Genomic DNA, 19,794 nt, shown 5'->3' with positions numbered 1-19,794 from the left:
AGAAGGGACTGTGTTTGTAACTTTTTAGCACTTTCTAAACAGTGACCTGTTGTATGGGCATTATAGGACAGTCCGTGGGGTGGGGCGGGGGATAGGGGAGGTGGACAAATGAGGTCTGGTTTAAAGAATGAGAAGTGTGGCCAGGCATGGTGACTCATGCCCGTAATCCAGCACTTTGTGTTGCTGAGGCAGGAGGATCACTTGAGCCCAGGAGTTTGAGGTTACAGTAAGCTATGATTGTGCCACTGGGCTCCAGCCTGGGTGACAGAACTAGACCCTGTCTCTAAAAAAAGAAGAAGAGGTGTGTATCCTTGTAAATAATAAAAGAGATCACTCCCCTGCTTACATAAAACTTTCCGGTGGCTGGCCAGGCACGGTGGCTCACGCCTGTAATCCCAGCACTTTCGGAGGCCGTGGTGGGCAGATCACGAGGTCAGGAAATCGAGACCATCCTGGCTAACGTGGTGAAATCCTGTCTCTACTAAAAACACAAAAAATTAGCCAGGTATGGTGGCATGCACCTGTAGTCCCAGCTACTCGGGAGGCTGAGGCAGGAGAATCCCTTGAACCAGGGAGGTGGAGGTTGCAGTGAGCTGAGATTGCGCCACTGCACTCCAGCCTGGGTGACAGAGACTCTGTCTCAAAAAAAAAAAAAAAAAGAAAAAGAAAAATTAGATGGGTGTGGTGGCATGTGCCTGTAATCCCAGCTACTGGGGAGCCTGAGGCAGGAGAATCGCTTGAACCTGGGAGGCAGAGGTTACAGTGAGCCGAGATTGCACCACTGCAGTCTGCCTGGGTGACAGAGCTAGACTCTGTCTCAAAAACAGAAAAACAAAAAACAACTTTCCAGTGGCTTCTCACTGCTCTGAGAATAAACTCCAGGCTCTTCCATCACAACCAACAGGATCTGGTGATTCGACCCCAGCCTCTCTTTCCAGGCCCTCATCACCTTGATCCTCTCTTAACCTATCCTGCTCCAGCTGCACTGGCTGCCTTCCTGTTCCTCCAGCATATCAAGATTGTTTCTGCCACAGGGCCTTTGCATCTGCTGTTCTCTTCGCCTGGACTCCTCTTGGTTCTTTTTTTTTTTTTTTCTTTGAGATGGAGTCTCACTCTGTAGCCCAGGCTGAAGTGCAGTGGCGCGATCTCGGCTCACTGCAAGCTCCGTCTCCCAGGTTCATGCCATTCTCCTGCCTCAGCCTCTCGAGTAGCTGGAACTACAGGCATCCGCCACCACGCGCGGCTAATTTGTTTGTATTTTTAGTAGAGACAGGGTTTCATCGTCTTAGCCAGGATGGTCTCGATCTCCTGACCTCGTGATCCGCCCGCCTGGGCCTCCCAAAGTGCTGGGATTACAGGTGTGAGCCACCGTGCCTGGCCATAGAACAGTCTCTTCCTTTTCCTGTTGGGTCTCTGCTCAAATGTCATGTCAGAGAGGCAGACCTCTTGGGCGGTCTATCTAAGGGAATGCACCCATCTCCCTTCCTCTGACCAGTTAGTTACCTTGCTTATTCTTTCAAAGCTCTTACCACCACCTGAAGTCAGCTATCTGGTTTGGTTATTTTATTGTTTAGTAGCATTCTTTATTTTATTATTATTTTTTGATGGAGTCTCACTCTGTTGCCCAGGCTGGAGTGCAGTAGCATGATCTCGGCTCACCACAACCTCTGCCTCCCAGGTTCAAGCGATTCTCCTGCCTTAGCTTCCTGAGTAGCTGGGACTACAGGCACGTGCCACCATGCCCAGCTGATTTTTGTACTTTTAGTAGAAACGGGGTTTCACTATATTGGCTGGTCTTGAACTCCTGACATCAAGTGATCTGCCCACCTCGGCCTCCCAAAGTACTGGGATTACAGGCATGAGCCACCACGCCAGGCTGGTAGCAGTCTTTCCTAGAATGTGGATGCCTTGGAAAACAGGGGCTTTGCCTTGTTTCCCTAGAACCTAGAATGGCATCTGGCACACAGCAGATGCTACATCTATTGTAAATGAATGAATGAAAGAAGTGTCCTTGCAGCCACACTGGCAGCCGTAACATAGTGGTTATAAATCTAGACTCTGGAGTCTCAAGTGCAAATATCATTGGCCTCTCCTCCAGCCTCCTCAAGGGGCACTCAGTGAAAGAACCTGGAAGTGCCCTGATATGACTGTGGTTGGACTGACATGACTGCCAGTTGGTGGGACTTGGTCTGGAGCAGAGACTACTTGGAATGGTAGAGGCAAGACTCAACAGCCCCTGGAGCTGCGCTTGTGGTGGAGCTGGACCCTGATTTTAGCTGGACCTTGTTTTTAGAGACAGGGTTTCCTTCTGCAGTCTCAAACTCCTAGCCTTGATTGATCCTTCTGCCTTGGCCTCCCAAAGTGCTGGGACTACAGGTGCATGCAACCACACCTGGCTAATTTTCTTTTCTTCTTTCTTTTTTTTTTTTTTTTTGATGGAGTCTTGTTCTGTTGCCCAGGCTGGAGTGCAGTGGTGCGATCTCGGCTCACTGCAACCTCTGCCTCCTGGGTTCAATCCATTCTCCTGCCTCAGCCTCCCAAAGTGCTGGGATTACAGGCATGCAACACCACACCCAGCCTGAAACCCAGATTTTTAATATGAAATCAAAGTCTTCGAACCTTGTAGGTGTCATAAAAAGCACGCTGAGGACCACTAGTTTGCAACTGCCAATCTAAAATATCATAGACATTATATCACTAACCATGAAAAAAAAAGTATGTGAGGCAGAAAATGGAAGCAACCATGCCTAATTTATTGTTGAATACTTTTTCCGTATACCAAGAGCTTTCTTTGCACTAGCATCTGAAACTATATCCAGAATGACATTGGTTTTCATAAAAGTGTTGATCCTCACACCTCTTTATAGTCTTGCACTTAGCACAGTGGAGTGAAACACTTTAAATAGCACTTGTTCCTTGAGTATATATGGAAAAAAGTGAAGTATTGATAAGTGTTCAGCTAATATGAGCAGCATCTCAGGAATCTCCAATTCTTGAATTACCAGGGAGTATTTTTACCATTTTCCCCCAGTGAAAGGCCTATTTTGAGAGACTTACCCTCCAAAATGAATGTATTAAGTCATGTTCCTTTTTTTTTTTTTTTTTTTTTTTTTGAGACAGGGCCTTGCTGTGTTGCCCGGGCTGGAGTGCAGTAGCATGATAGTTACAGGAAAGGGGTCCCAATCTAGACCCCAAGAGAGGGTTCTTGGATCTTGTGCAAGAAAGAATTCAGGGTGATGCCACAGTGTGAAGTGAAAGCAAGTTTATTAAGAAAGTAAAGGAGGAGGGGCATGGCGGCTCACTCCTGTAATCCCAGCACTTTGGGAGGCCGAGACAGGTGGATCACGAGGTCAGGAGATCAAGACCATCCTGGTTAACATGGTGAAACCTTGTCTCTACTAAAAATACAAAAAAATTAGCCAAGTGTGGTGGCGGGCGCCTGTAGTCCCACCTACTCTGGAGGCTGAGGCAGGAGAATGGGATGAACCCGGGAGGCGAAGCTTGCAGTAAGCCGAGATCGTGCCACTGCACTCCAGCCTGGGTGACAGAGGGAGACTCCATCTCAAAAAAAAAAAGAGAAAGTAAAGGAATAAAAGAATGGCTACCCCATAGACAGAGCAGCCGTGAGGGCTGCTGGTTGCTCATTTTTATGGTTATTTCTTGATGATATGCTAAACAAGGGGTGGATTTTTCATGCCTCCTCTTTTTAGACCATATAGGGTAACTTCTTGATGTTGCCATGGCATTTGTAAACTGTCATGGTGCTGGTAAGAGTGTAGCAGGGAGGATGATGGGAGGTCAGTCTTGTCTCTATTTTGGTTTTGGTGGGTTTTGGCCAGCTCCTTCACTGCAACCTGTTTTATCAGCAAGGTCTTTATGACTGGTATTTTGTGCTGACCTTCTGTGTCATCCTGTGACTTAGAATGCCTTAACCATCAGGGAATGCAGCCCAGTAGTTTCAGCCTCATTTTTCCCGGCTCCTATTTAAGATGGAGTTGCTCTGGTTCACACACCTCTGACATGATCACTGCTCACTGCGGCTTCCACCTCCCGGGTTCAAGAGATCCTCCTGCCTCACCCTCCCAAGGTGCTGGGACTACAGGTGTGTGCCACCACGCTCAGCTAATTTTTGTATTTTTTGTAGAGACGGTGTTTTTCCATGTTGCCCAGGCTGGTCTCAAACTCCTGGGCTCAAGCAATCCTTCTGTCTCAGCCTCCCAAAGTACTGGGATTACAGGCCTGTCCCACCATGCCCAGACTAATATTTACTTTTAGTCAGACTAAGATAGGGTTACTACTTGAGTTGCTATGGCTCCAGCTGAAAGAAAGCCTGTGCAGTCATATCACGCGTAAACATTTGCTTTATGCTAAAAATATGGTGGACCTGGCATTACAGCTATTACAAATCTCCTAAGTTGTCTCGGGTAGTGTGTTAGTTACTTTTCATAGTGCTATGAAGAAATACTCGAACCTGGGTAATTTATAAAGAAAAAGAGGTTTAATGTACTCACAGTTCCACAAGGCTGGGGAGACCTCAGAATCATGGTGGAAGGCAAAGAAGGAGCAAAAAGGTATGTCTTACATGGCAGCAGGCAAGAGAGCACGTGCAGGGAAACTGCCCTTTATAAAACCATCAGATTTAGTGAGATGTATTCACTATCATGAGAACAGTATGGGAAAAACCTGCCCCCATGATTCGATTACCTCCTACCGTGTCCCTCCCACGACACATGGGGATTATGGGAACTACAATTCAAGATGAAATTTCGGTGGGGACGCAGCCAAACCATATCGGGTAGCAACAACCTAGGGTCAGTTTTGCAGGTGGTAAAGCCATTTACCAAGATAGTTGTAGGTAAAGAAGGGCAGATTTATTAGAGAAATTATGAAAATATGTTGGAATGGGCAGCTCAGCAGAGACGGGGCTACCTGCAAAGAGGCAAGGGCTGGAGGAAAGTTTTATAGGGTCCTGCTGAAGGGTGCTATGTGTGGAATGAGGTCATTGTGCCCGCAGGTTGTTTGTGATTAGCTGTCTCTAACAATTGTTCATACAATAATTGTTCATTATTGTTCTCAACTTGGGGCTCTTCCCAACCTGGGGACCCTTCCTTATTGTTGCTTACTTATCAGGACTCCACATAAGGGTGTGGAAACTTCATTCATTCATATCTTCAACACAAATTGTAGGTAGCCTGTTTTTTAAAACATTTATTCAACAAATATTTAGTCCAAGTCACTATTACTTATTATCTTCTCTACTATTGTATGGACTTTTAACTATCTCTGACACTATTCACTATTCTTCCACATTCTCTATTATTTATACCTATGGTAAAATTTGCCAGTTTGACCATACAACTAATACTCACAGGGAATATATAGAGTCTAGAAGAAAATATACAGGTCCTTAAAGGCTGCCCTGCCAACAAAACCATAATGCAGGAGCAAACATCACAACTATGCCAAATAATCAATCCTACAATGTCCAAAATTTTACTTTAAAACTGGAATTTCCAGACTTCCTTTCTGCATTAACCAGTTTAACTAGACAGTAACGAAATATTCCTCTTACTTTATGCTGTGATAGTTTGTTTATTTATTTATTTGAGACAGAGTTTCGCTCTTGTTGCCCAGGCTGGAGTGCAGTGGCACGATCTCAGCTCACCACAACCTCCGCCTCCCAGGTTCAAGCGATTCTCCTGCCTCAGCCTCCCGAGTAGCTGGGATTACAGGCATGTACCACCACGCCCGGGTAATTTTGTATTTTTAGTAGAGACGGGGGTTTCTCCATGTTGGTCAGGCTGGTCTAGAACTCCTGACCTCAGGTGATACCCCTGCCTCAGCCTCCCAATGTGCTGGGATTACAGGTGTGAAGCCACCGTGCCCGGCTGCTGTGATAGTTGAGATGTAAACCAAAAATAAAATTCTAAGCCACCCAATCCGACTGAATGGACCCTTCCTGTTGACCAAGGACATTCCAAAGTAAACTGAAAAGACCAGCTTAGGCCATGATGGGAAGGGGAGGTGTCAACATGCCTCATTCTACCTTCCTCCCTCTGGAATCCAGACACAACTGACCAGCATTAACATTAAAACAGAGGTCTTAAGCTGGGCACAGTGGCTCATGCCTGTAATCCCAGCACTTTGGGAGGCCAAGGTGGGATCACCTGAGGTCAGAAGTTCAAGACCAGCCTGGCCAGTATGGTGAAGCCATGTCTCCACTAAAAATACAAAATTAGCCGGACATTGTGGTGCACGTCTGTCATCCCAGCAAGGCAGGAGAATCACTTGAACCCAGGAAGCAGAGGTTGCAGTGAGCCAGGATCATGCCATTGCACTCCAGCCTGGTCAACAGAGCGAGACTCCGCCTCATTAAAAAAAAAAAAAAAAATTAGCCGGGCGTGGTGGCGGGCACATGTAGTCCCAGCTACTAGGGAGGCTGAGGCAGGAGAATGGTGTGAACCAGGGAGGCGGAGCTTGCAGTGAGCCGAGATTGTGCCACTGCACTCCAGCCTGTACAGAAATGCATTTCATAATGCATTTTAATTGCATTAGCAGTGATTTAATTTTTTTAGATGCTAAAACTTATGGGTGAAAGTGGATTAAATGTAGCCAAATGCAACATCAAAATCTTCAGGCGCAAAAACCCATTAACTTTTTCATACTCTCAGAAGATGAACCTAATTTCAAATGAAAGCTGCCTCCAGAATATATTAAGCGTATTCTAGATATAATTCATTTTGGCAAACATACTGTAGAAATTCACATAACATTTTACTGTACTAAAAGTAAATTGCCCATGTAACAAAAAATATCTTTTCAGAGCTTCAAATGAATTTTAAAGGATGACTGATGGTCCTTGGAAGAGAAACAGTAAACAAATAAGGTTTGTAGCAATGATGTATGAGTTAGAAATTGCAGTTCCAGATGATCTCTTTATTAAAGAGACGATCTACACTTAATTTGGTCAACTGTTATGAACATAGTTCATGTTAAGTCCCCATTTAAATACAACCTGAAATACCAAAGTTAATTTTCTTTTCTTTCTTTTTTTAGACAGAGTCTTGCTGTGTTGCCCTTCCTGGAGTGCAGTGGCGTGATCTCGGCTCACTGCAACCTCCACCTCCTGGGCTTGAGCGATCCTACTGCCTCAGCCCCCCAAGTAGCTGGGAGGACAGGCGCAAGCCACGGCACTCAGCTAATTTTTGTATTTTTCATAGAGATAGGGTTTCACCATGTTGCCCAATTTGGTCTCGAACTCCTGAGGCCAAGTGATCCGCCCGCCTTGGCCTCCCAAAGTGCTGGGATTACAGGCATGAGCCACCGTGCCTGGCCAGAAAATTTTAAACACACACAAACTCTCAAGTGGCCTAATTCCCTCTCACCAAACCAATCACAATACAGATAGAATAACTTGTATTCATTTTTGTACAACCAAAAAGATATAAATTGTGAATGATGCATGATTTTTAATTACAAGTAAACTGGGCAAATGCTTCTGCATTATTTAAAGCTAAAAGGTGATCAGTGGAAACTTTCCTCTGTTAGTACTCTAATACTTTTTATATTTATCGGCTCACTACAACCTGTGCCTCCCAGGTTCAAGCGATTCTCCTGTCTCAGCCACCTGAGTAGCCGAGACCACAGGCACGCACTACCATGTCCGGCTAATTTTGTATTTTTAATAGAGACAGGGTTTCACCGTGTTGGCCATGCTGGTCTTGAACTCCTGACCTCAACCGATCCGCCTGCCTTGGCCTCCCAAAGTTCTGGGATTACAAGCGTGAGCCACCGCGCCCAGCCTTATTATAATTGTTACTATTTAAATCTCTTTTGCTCTCTCCTTCAAGAGAGACCTCATCCCATTCAGTTGCATCCATTTATTTATTCATCTTCTGCCTCCTGGGCTCGAGAGATCCTCCAGCATGAGTCTCCCAAGTAGCTGGGACTACAGGCTCACACCACCATGCTTGGCTAAATTTTGTAGGTTTTGGAGAGACAGGCTCTTGCCACGTTGCCTAGGCTGGTCTCAAACTCCTGGGCTCAGATGATCCACCTGCCTTCGCCTCCCAAAGCACTGGGACATGAGCCACCACGCCCAGCCGCAAGTACTTTTACACAAAATGCAAACACTATTCTTCCATCATAAAAGTGATACCACAGCTTCTGTGAAGTTTTGCCAGGTAGTACTCATAATTACCTTGGGTAAACTTTTTGATGTTAAACTGTATCTTCTTATTACGAGTTTTTCCATTGTATTAACTGCTTTTACAACAACACAAATAACAAGCTATTTTACAAACCATTTAGAAATTTCTGTACTATGGTGCCAATAATGTAAAATGTATTAATGCCTATTACATTCAGATAAATTATGCACTTGGAAACCACATACTTATGACTTACAGAAACTTACATAAACAAATTATAGAAATTATATGCTCAATTTTTAGGTATATACTCTTAAATTAAGCTTAAGTATACATTCTCAAGATAAATTAACAGTTCAGGGCTTCACAACTTGACATCTGTGGAAGATGACATTGGAGACAACAGAACTCTGGTGGAATTCTTAGATGGAGTTTGCTGAAACTTTTTTTTTTTTTTTTTTGAGACGGAGTGTCGCTCTGTTGCCCAGGCTGGAGTGCAGTGGCGCAATCTCGGCTCACTGCAAGCTCTGCCTCCCGGGTTCACGCCATTCTTCTGCCTCAGCCTCCCGAGTAGCTGGGACTACAGGCGCCCACCACCACGCCCAGCTAATTTTTTATATTTTTAGTAGAGATGGGGTTTTACTATGTTAGCCAGGATGGTCTCGATCTCCTGACCTTGTGATCCACTCGCCTTGGCCTCCCAAAGTGAAACTTTTCTTTAAAATAGAGATGGGATCTTGCTGTATTGCCCAGGCTGGTCTCAGACTCCTTGCCTTAAGCAGTCCTCCCACCTCAGCCTCCTAAAGTGCTGGGATTACAAGCGTGAAGCATTACATCCAAGTGAAACTTCTTGAGATAGTTACATAATGTTTAAATCTGCTGGTGTAGAAGTTAATAAAGTGTAGAACTGAATAAATATTAAATATTAGATCAAGTTTCTCATGTTTACCTTAACGTATAAAGATTTATGTTAAAGCACTGTTTTTCACAAAATAACATCAGTGTGAAATTGGAAAAGAAGCCAAATATTTTATTTCATGTATCTGGGAAATGAGGTGCTTTAGTCAACTGAATCTGCCCAAAACTAAAAAGCATTAATTAAAAAGTACTTAACTCAGAAATTATAAAAATAGGAGACATCAATGAAATACATTCTACACAGAATACGCCAACCATACACTACTCTTTCTTGATAATAAAAAATGTATTTACTGAGCCAGTTGTGGTGGCTCACCCCTATAATCCCAGCACCTTGGAAGGCCAATGAGAGTGGATCAGTTGAGGCCAGGAGTTTGAGACCAGCCTGGCCAACATGGCGAAATGCCGTCTCTACTAAGAATACAAAAATGAGCCAGGCACGGTGGCACGCACCTGTAATCCCAGGTACTCCGAAGGATGAGGCAGGATAATTGTTTGAACTCAGGAGGTGGAGGTTGCAGTGAGCCGAAATCATGCCACTGCACTCCAGCCTGGGTGACAGAGTGAGTCTCTGTCTCAAAAAAAAAAAAAAAAAAAAGGAAAAGAAAAAAAGTCAGTTGCAGTGGCTCACACCTGTAATCCCAGCACTTTGGATGCCGAGGCAGGCGGATTACAAGGTCAGGAGATCGAGACCATCCTGGCCAACATGGTGAAACCTCCTCTCTACTAAAAATGCAAAAATTAGGCTGGGCACGGTGGCTCACACCTGTAATCCCAGCACTTTGGGAGGCCGAGGCGTGGAGATCACGAGATCAGGAGATTGAGACCATCCTGGCTAACACAGTGAAACCCTGTCTCTACTAAAAATACAAAAAATTAGCTGGACGTGGTGGCAGGCATCTGTAGTCCCAGCTACTTGGGAGGCTGAGGCAGGACAATGGCGTGAACCCGGGAGGCGGAGCTTGCAGTGAGCCGAGATCCCACCACTGCACTCCAGCTTAGGCGACAGAGCCAGACTGTGTCTCAAAAACAGGAAAGAAAACAAAAGAAAATTTGGACTATTGCCAATTACAAATATTTTTAGAGAAGAATTCAAAACAGTAACTGTGGATGATGGAAACAATAGTTATGATAAAAGTCTGATGAAACTTCCCAGTTCACAAGGAAATTTAATTATGTGCAGCATTTTAAGACAGTAATCAGAATCATGACTGACAGCATCATATCAGGGCCACCAGACTTTTATAAATTTCATAAAATTTTCAGAAATAATAATTTTTTTTTTTTTTTTTAGATAGATTTTACTTCTGTCACCCAGGCGGGAGTGCAGTGGCATGATCTCGGCTCACTGCAATCTCCGCCTCCTGGGTTCAAGCAATTCTCCTGTCTCAGCCTCCCGAGTAGCTGAGACTACAGGCATGTGCCACCAGGCATGGCTAATTTTTGTATTTTTAGTGGAGACAGGGTTTCACTCTATTAGGCTGGTCTGGAACTCCCGACCTCAGGTGATCCACCTGCCTTTGTCTCCCAAAGTGCTGGGGTTACAGGCATGAGTGACGGTGCCCAGCCATTCATGACATGTTTATACAAATATAACTTTAGCAAATATTTAGCATAACTATCAAAATTACAAATCATATTAAATTTGTATAAATGTATGCAATTTTTGGAACACGTGTATCAACAACATACCCATAAATATAACTGAGATGAGATCTAATGTCACCTCACTTGACAGTGCCCTCCCATGCAGTATCGCCACATTTGACAATGCCTGCCCATTTAATCTACCAAATAAATCGAATCACTTAATACCTCTACAAGATGAGAGATACATTCTTTAGACTCCCCAAGGGATGCAGCTGAAAAAATCCCAAAGTTAGTTTTAAGCCAAAAAGACTTGATTTAGGATTTTGACACTGGAGAAACCCATCAAAGACGTCAAGTTTGAAAACACTTGATCAAAACAGAATCACAGGTCACTATTAAAAGAGTATTAATTTAACCAGAGACTTCCAAAGCAATACAGAAACTTACATGGATAGAAACACCTTAACCCTTTTGAAGGTCAGATTTGCTAAGTGATCAAAAGGGGTACTTGAATTGAATCGACACAGGAAGAGTGTGTACAGGGTTATGAGTGTAGGCAAATGGTTACTTTGGTCATATCTCCATTTGCCACCTGATTACACATGAGAATGGCATCTTTACTCACCAGAAAGCCAGTATTATGGGAGGTGTAGGAGGCATTCTTGGACTTGAGACAAGAACATTGTTGTGTAGAAATTTCATTGACTGTGTTAAAATTATTCTCCATGGGCTGGAGAACACATAACGTGGCGTTTAGAATGAGACGGGCATTGATTGGATGCAAGGTCTCCACACTTACTAGCTGTGTGACATTGGACAAAGTGCTTCATCATTCTGAGACTCAGTTTTTAAAGGATAAACAACTAACTACCTTGCAAGCTTGCTAGCAGGTTTAAGTGTAATAATGTGTGGGAATGACTGCACCGTGACTAACACGTAGTGACAGCTTAATTAATGTTAACCCTTATCATTATCATATAAGAATGTGAGTTACATAAGAGAGGAATCCTGTCAGTTCGTTCTCTGCTGTGTCCCCAAGACCGTGAATCATGGCTGGCACGTAGTAGGCATTTAATAATATTTGTTCAACAAGTATTTGGCAGTCTTGGAGGGCAGAAAAGGAGGTGGGGAAGATTTTTAAATAACATTTTTTAAAAAGTCACATTGTCCTACAATACCAATTTTTCTTGCATATTTAGGAAATTGAGGGTTTTTTCCTAAAACATGCGGACATATGGGAAATAGGATGCAACATTTGCACTAATGTTTCAGACACAGTTAGAGGTTTCCAAGAGATTTTGCGCTGGGGAGGCTGCTTGCTACAAGCTCCCAAAGCTCTGGGAGGACATAGTATTCATTCCTCCCTCAGCAGAAGCGGTGAGGCAAGAAGCGCTGGGGAGCCCCCAGCCTTGGACTTTTAGCATAGTGTGTCAGGTCTTCATAGTTTGGGCCCAGGGCACAGAGAAGTCACAGCTCTCCGGCATCCTGTGACCTTTACCCTCTTTGCCAAGGGAAAATGTGGCCCTCCAAAGCAAGAAACTTGAGGGCATAGGTCACCCCAGCCCTGGCATCTGCCCAGAGCCCGAGAAGGAAGGAACAATGACCCTCCAGCTACCTCAAAGGGCTGGCACAGGTGGCCACTGCCCTGGCATCACCCAGCTGTGTTCGGCAGCCTGAACCCCATCTGTGGGGATGTGAGGAGGAAAATACAAAAGTCCTTAGGTGAACACTGAGAAGGCAGATGCAGCAGAAGCCTCCAGGCCGGAACTACCCAGTCTTGGACCTATGGTGGAGATAGAGCATAGGTGGCGATCATGTGTCCTTACACTGTAAGGTCACCTGGTTGCACTATGGCCTCATCTGTGGCTCTGAAAATGAAGATTTGGAAGGAGATCATCACAGCTAATGTTTAACAAGCCCCTCCTGTGTGCCAAATCATTCACCCCTCACAACCACCGAATGAGCTAAGGATTCTCGTTATATATAGTTTATGGAGAAGGAAGTGCAGACATAAAGAGGTGAATTATCTTACCCAGATCGCACAGCTGATAAGTGGTGGAGGCAGAATAGAATCTAAACAGTGTGGCTCCGGAGCCCACATGCATTGATTCGACAAGTGTTTATTGAGCACCTGCCACGGACAAGGCCTTGTGTGATGAAATAGGGTTATAATTAGTAATATAAAAATGAGAAATCACTAATGCTTTTTAGACTTAACATTTTCTTTTTTTGTAGGTTTCAGGCACAGAACTGTATATCCAATAATAGTGAAATGGATCCCACTAATTATGACCGAAATGATGATACATTTAAATGACTTGGATGTTTTATAGGTATGATCTCGTGAAACCTTGAGAGAAACTGAATGACGAATGAAACTGTTGTTCCTGTTTCACACAGAAGAAAACTGAGGTTAAAAGGGGTAAAGTAATTTTGCATGGCATGAAGTAGAAATTCAAAGTACAGGAATTTGAACTTGGTTCTGTCCTTTTCTGAAGCCCTTGACCACTATAGACTCAAACATCACCTTGTTTTTCCACTCATTCAACACTTTTTTTTTAATTGTCTAATAGGTTGGCACTCATCATGAGCCCCTGTTCTCATTCTGCAAATGGTGAAGCTCTCTATTGTCCTGACCCCACAGTTCCTGTCCCATGACCAGGGCCAGCTCACCAAGGAGCTGCAGCAGCACGTAAAGTCAGTGACATGCCCATGCGAGTACCTGAGGAAGGTGAGTGAGTGCAGACAGATGGGGCCTGGTGCCCTTGAGCAGTTCCCGGGTCTCAGCTGCCACACATCTCATAGCGGGTGATGCTGGGGGAAGCTTACACAGTCACAGTACTGGCTTCTTCCTCTTTTTCTTTCCATACCAGTGGCTTAGGGATGGGGTAGAGTAGTTGACTTATTTGGATGAAAACCACTATCTTCTGTCAGAAACTCAAAAGGAATCATTGCTGGCATGGTAACCTAAAGAAAAACAACCAGACAGGTGCCCAACGACACTTAAAAAGGTTATTTATTATCTTGCCAAGTTTAGGCTGGGCATGGTGACTCATGCCTGTAATCCCAGCATTTTAGGAGGCTGAGGCTGGTGGATCACCAGAGGCCAGGACTTCGAGACCAGCCTGACCAATATGGCAAAACCTCGTCCCTACTAAAAATACAAAAATTAGCCGGGCATGGTGGTGTGAGCCTGTAGTCCCAGCTACTCAGGAGGCTGAGACAGGAGAATTGCTGAGATTCAGGAGGTGGAGGTTTTAGTGGGCCGAGATCACACGATTGCACTCCAGACTGTGCGACAGAGCTCTAGACTCTGTCAAAAAAAAAAAAAAATTATCCTGCAAAATTTGAAAAGGAAATTCAAATGAACAGCTTCTAAACTACTTTTTAACATGACTCATAATAAGAAATACATTCTACAGTACATACATATGTTCTATAATTTTGAATAAAGAATTAACCACATCATATTTATTTTACAACATGTAATACATATTTTTTATTCTTCATTTGTTTTGAATGCTCTGTGCAGTCTACAAAAAGTCCAATAGTAATAATTAAATTATTCATTAAGTTGAACATTATCTTGTCTTTTAAAATGATAATCTCAAAAATGATCTTTTATTTTTGAGATTTATATAGATACACACACACACACACACACACAGACACACACACACACACACATATATATATATATATATATTTTTTTTTTTTTTTTTGAGACAGAGTTTCACTCTGTCCCCCAGGCTGGAGTGCAATGGCACAATCTTGGCTCACTGCAACCTCCGTCTCCCGGGTTCAAGCAATTCCTCTGCCTCAGCCTCTGAGTAGCTGGGACTACAGGTGTGCGCCACCATGCCCAGCTAATTTTTGTATTCTTAGTAGAGATGGGGTTTCACCATATTGGCCAGGCTCGTGTCAACTCCTAACCTCGTGATCCGCCTGCCTCAGCCTCCCAAAGTGCTGGGATTACAGGCGTGAGCCACCATGCCCAGCCAAATCTAGGGCTGGAACATGGCTGCAGCATATAAAAAGAATTGAATTCCATACTTTTGTTAATGCTGTTTTTTGTTTGTTTGTAGTTGTTGCTGTTTTTGGGACAGAGTCTCGCTCTGTCGCCTAGGCTGGAGTGCAGTGGTGCAATCTCGGCTCACTGCAGACTCTGCCTCCCGGGTTCAAACTATTCTCCTGCCTCAGCCTCCCAAGTAGGTGGGACTACAGGCACCCACCACCACACCCGGCTAATTTTTGTATTTTATTAGAGACAGGGTTTCACCATATTGGCCAGGCTGGTCTGGAACTCCTGACCTTGTGATCTGCCCACCTCGGCCTCCCAAAGTGGTGGGATTACAGGCGTGAGCCACCACACCCAGCCCCTGTTTTGCTTTTGTTTTGCTTGCTTCTCGGGGTTGTTTTTCTATTTATGGTAAAGGCATTGGCTTTCCATTTGTAGCATCAATAGAATATTTCCTGTTTACAATAACCTTATGTCATAGTAAATGGTAAAGGGATTTAAAGCAGTGGTTTTCAGCTGCCAGAGGCCTTAGAGAGTTTGGGCACACTCTGTGTGATCGGGCAGAAGGCCTGTGGGAAGTTTAACTGAGGACAGGGCCAGGAAAGGTGATGGACAGTGGGGGTCTGTCCTGGTCACCAGGCCCCTGGGTCCTGCCCACCTGCTTGGAGCTCCCCACCCATCACACACGATGCTGCCAAGCCCTCTGGGTATTGTGGGCAAATACCTTAGGAGAGAAGCTGATGAATTTTGTTTCTTGAAATGCACAGATTCCGTGGACATCCCTGAGAGGTCAATCATGAAAGTCAACTTGGTTTTCTCCCCCTCATTTGGGTTCAGAATTTAAAGTCCACACACACAGGCAGTAAGATGATATAGATAAGGACCTCATCACTCAGTTTCGGATGTTAAAATGTCTAGGTGGGTTAGGGGTGATTTGAGATCACACAACCTTGTGCCGCAAAGAGGAATTCCCAGGCCAGAGGGAGACATTTTATTGCCATGTTATGATCTTATCATTGAGTTGAAAGGCAATCTTGTTTCATTTTGGATTCTTTCTTATGTTTATGTCTTATAAGGGCACTTTGAATTTCCAAGCAAATAATAATTTTGAATTAGCTTTTAATCATTGACTTCTAGCACAGTTATATGATCAGAAACATGCTGTGTGATTTGATTGCTCTCAAATATATTGAGCTTTGCTGGAACAAAATAAGTCAGGTTAATTTTTGTAAATGTACCATGCATGCTTGAAATGAATGTATCTACATTTGTTCCTGAGATACAGGTTGATGGACAGATGGCTACATGGATGTGATGGAGATGGTTTACTATCAGGACCTTCCGCATCCTGCTGATGTTTTGTTGCTTAGGATATGAGTGGCTGAGCGGAGGCTGTAAAACCTGGCACTCTGCTTGGGTATGAGGTTCTTCCTGCCATCCTGCCATCATTTATTTTTTATGTTTTGTTGCCAAAAGTGACCTTGAGGAACCCTGGGAGCTCAGGAAGGAAGGAGCGCCCAGAAGCAGGGACAGGGAGCTGGTTGGGGAGGACCAGAAATCAGGTTTGTGAAGGTTCCAGAGAGGACCTGTCCTTGGGAGGAGAGTGGGAGACTGAGATGGGGGAGGGGTCATTGGAATGATGCGGGAGCTGCTTGGCATTGTCCATTGTGAGGCACCACCGGGGTCATCAGGGATTGGTGGAGAGGGAATATAAAGCCCCAGGGTTGCTAAGGGAGGGCCCAGACCGAAGAAGGTTTGGTGGATAGCAGAACCTTTGTCTCCCTCTAATTGCTCCTAAGCCTCACGCTCCCTTGCCCCGCGTGTCCTGTTGCTTCCCTGATCTTCTCCGTGACCTGTAGCTAAACCTTCCACCAGCGCTTGAGAACTTAATTTGAACCGGATCCTTTCCCAGACCCCTTTCTTCTCCTCCTCCTCCTCCTCCTCCACCTCCTCCAGGTGCCCAACAGCCCCCTTCTCCTCCTTTCCCTTCCCTTCCCCCCTTCCCCTCCCCTTCCCCTCCCCCTCCCCTCCCCCTCCCCAACTCAGATCCTGGCCCGGTCCCCGTCCCCTTCCCTCCCCCCTGCCCTAAGCCACCTCCACCTCTGTCCTGGCCGCCTCATGAAAGGACCAGGACATGCGGGTGCGGTGGATGCTCTTTTGGCTCCTCTTTTTGCTCCTGCTGGAATTTATCAGCCATCAGTGCATCTCTGTGAGTAGACGCTGGACCCGTGGGGTTTCTTCCTTTTTACTGGGCTGTGTCACGCGGTATGAAATTACACAGCCCAGGCCTGTAATCCCAGCACTTTAGGGGGCCGAGGTGGGCAGATCACTTGAGTCCAGGAGTTGAAGACTAGCCAGGGCATCATAGCGAAACCCCATCTCTACAAAAAATTCCAAAAAAGATGAGTTGGGCCTGGTGGTGTGTACCTGTTATCCCAGTTACTGGAGAGGCTGAGGTGAGAGGATCGCTTGGGCCCAGGAGCTGGACGTTGCAGTGAGCCGAGATGGCCCCGCTGCACTCTTGTCTCTAAGAAACAAAATGGACCAAAACAAAGTGAAATGTCATTTGATTTGTGTCATCTGGTTTGATGACTTTTTTTTTTTTTTTTAGACAGAGTCTCACTCTGTCGCCCAGGCTGGAGTGCAGTGGCAAGATCTCGGCTCACTGCAACCTCCGCTTCTGGGGTTCAAGCAATTGTCCTGCCTCAGCCTCCTGAGTAGCTCAGATTACAACGCCTGGCTAATTTTTGTATTTTTAGATAGACCACCACGCCTGGCTAATTTTTGTATTTTTAGTAGAGACGGGGTTTCACCATGTTCGCCAGGATAGTCTCCATCTCTTGACCTCGTGATCCGCCTGCCTCAGCCTCCCAGTGCTGGGATTACAGGCGTGGGCCACCGCGCCTGGCCAAAATATATAACCTTAAGTGTAAGTTTACTAACTTTGGAAAGTACATACACCAGCATAAACCAACCCCCTTTCAAGATCTACATTTTATTTATTTATTTATTTATTTTTTGAGACAGCTTTTCCCTTGTTGCCCAGGCTGGAGTGCAATGGGGCAATATCAGCTCACCGCAACCTCTGCTTCCCAGGTTCGAGCGATTCTCCTGCCTCAGCCTCCCGAGTGGCTGGGATTACAGACATGTGCCACCACTCCCAGCTAATTTTGTATTTTTAGTAGAGATAGGGTTTCTCCATGTTGGTCAGGCTGGTTTTGAACTCCTGACCTCAGGTGATCCGCCCGCCTCGGCCTCCCAAAGCGTTGGGATTACAGGCATGAACCACCGTGCCCAGCCAAGAGCTACACTATTATGTCACCCCAGAAAGTGAACTCTCACTCTTCCCAGCCAGTCTCTTTCTTATCATAGGTTAGCTTGCTTATTCTGGAATTTCGCGTATACAGATGCATGCCATGCCATAGGTACTCTTTTGTGTCTGCTTTGTTCTGCTCAACACCATGTTTCTGAAATCATTACCATTGTTGTATGGTTCTCTAACTCCATCATTTCCATTTCAGACTCAGCATATGCTGAGTTCAACCTGTTGAAGGGCTATCTCTGTTTAATTAACCATCTTGAAAGAAACATTAAAATTGAGATGTTTTCATGAATATATAGTTAAATCCTGAGGAATCCATGTAGAAATGTTATCACAAGCTGTCTGAACTTACTCAGGGGAAGTCTTCGTCTTCACTCACATAAGAGTCTAATGGAATTAATATCAACAATCTTAGAGAAATCCCACACTATTCATGCCATTTTCATGATCTCCACCTTGGTAATTTTTTTTTTTTTTTTTTTTTTGAGACAGAGTCTCGCTCTGTCACCCAGGCTGAAGTGCAGTGGTGCGATCTCGGCTCACTGCAACCTCTGCCTCCCGAGTTCAAGTGATTCTTCTGCCTCAGCCTCCCAAGTAGCTGGAACTATAGGCGCATGCCACCATGCCCTGCTAATTTTTTGTATTTTTAGTAGAGATGGGTTTCACCGTGCTAGGATGGTCTCAATCTCCTGATCTCGTGGTCCACCCACCTCGGCTTCCCAAAGTGCTGGGATTGCAGACGTGAGCCACCATGCCCGGCCCACCTTGTTAATTTTTAAGCACTAAAATTTGATACTTATTTGTGAATGAAGTAATCTCTTCATTGTGTTTTTTTTTTTTTTTTACTTATGCTGAGATTTAAATGACAAAGATTCCTATAATCCAAGAGAGAAGTATTATTTAGAGGGATTCTTTTACCATGTGATATATAATAAATGCATCCAATGCTATACGTCAATTTAAAAAACAAGTAAATAACTTTAAAGAAAAGATAACTACTGGCTAGGTGCAGTGGCTCACACCTGTATTCCCAGCACTTTGGGAGGCCGAGGCAGGTGGATCATGAGGTCAGGAGTTGGAGACCAGCCTGGCCAAGATGGTGAAACCCTGTTTCTACTAAAAATAACAAAAATTAGCCGAGCGTGGTGGCAGGCGCCTGTAATCCCAGTTACTCAGTAGCTGAGGCAGGAGAATCGCTTGAACCCGGGAGGCGGAGGTTGCAATGAGCTGAGATCATGCCACTGCAATCTAGCCTGGGTGACAGAGCAAAACTTTGTCTCAAAACAAAAAAGAAAAGAGAAGATAATTACTTTATACTTAGCTTGTCTTACCCATGAGTGACGGGCTGCATGTGGCCCAGGACCGTTTTGAATGCAGTTCAACACAAATTTGTAAACTTTCTTAAAACGTTAGGAGATTTTGGCCAGGTACAGTGGCTCATGCCTGTAATCCCAACACTTTGGGAGGCTGAGGTGGGCGGATTGCCTGAGGTCAGGAGTTCGAGACCACCCTGGCCAACATGGCAAAACCCCATCTCCACAGAAAATACAAAAATTTGCTGAGTGCACTGTCAGGCACCTGTACTCCCAGCTACTCAGGAGGCTGAGGCAGGAGAATCACTTGAACCTGAGAGGCAGAGGTTGCAGTGAGCCGAGAGCACACCACTGCACTCCAGCCTGGGTGACAGAGTGAGACCCCATCTCAAAAACAACAAACAAAAACAAAAACAAAAAGATGGCCGGGCACGGTGGCTCACACCTGTAATCCCAGCACTTTGGGAGGCCGAGGCAGGCAGA

General features: G+C 44.9%; 1 protein-coding gene and 1 long non-coding RNA gene across 21 annotated transcripts in view; one reads left to right on the top strand and one right to left on the bottom strand.

The window, feature by feature from the left end:
• LOC115931102 (titin-like) overlaps positions 1-19,794 on the top strand; it is a 40,506-nt gene that overhangs the window by 2,461 nt on the left and 18,251 nt on the right. For 2 of the 20 annotated variants that reach the window (XM_063699527.1, XM_063699529.1), the window contains exons 2-3: positions 12,992-13,070; positions 13,232-13,389. In XM_063699527.1, the coding sequence (XP_063555597.1) occupies positions 13,270-13,389 (120 nt within the window). In that variant the 5' untranslated portion in view covers positions 12,992-13,070; positions 13,232-13,269. Of the gene's footprint in view, positions 1-2,424; positions 6,887-7,056; positions 8,184-12,893; positions 13,081-13,231; positions 13,390-15,989; positions 16,094-16,152; positions 16,239-16,736; positions 16,886-19,794 lie in introns of those variants that run through there. The other 18 variants (XM_063699525.1, XM_063699524.1, XM_055365450.2 and 15 more) reach the window with 14 other exon arrangements.
• Positions 13,301-17,254, bottom strand: LOC134757428 (uncharacterized). Its single transcript, XR_010131330.1, has 2 exons — positions 17,104-17,254; positions 13,301-13,625 (listed from the first exon to the last, which is right to left on the bottom strand). It is a non-coding gene; the product is annotated as an uncharacterized lncRNA (long non-coding RNA).

This window comes from Gorilla gorilla, chromosome 18, assembly GCF_029281585.2.
Source record: "Gorilla gorilla gorilla isolate KB3781 chromosome 18, NHGRI_mGorGor1-v2.1_pri, whole genome shotgun sequence".
Classification (NCBI taxonomy): domain Eukaryota; kingdom Metazoa; phylum Chordata; class Mammalia; order Primates; family Hominidae; genus Gorilla; species Gorilla gorilla.
The sequence above is the reverse complement of the archived record's forward strand: the minus strand, read 5'-3'. Positions and strand labels throughout refer to the sequence as shown.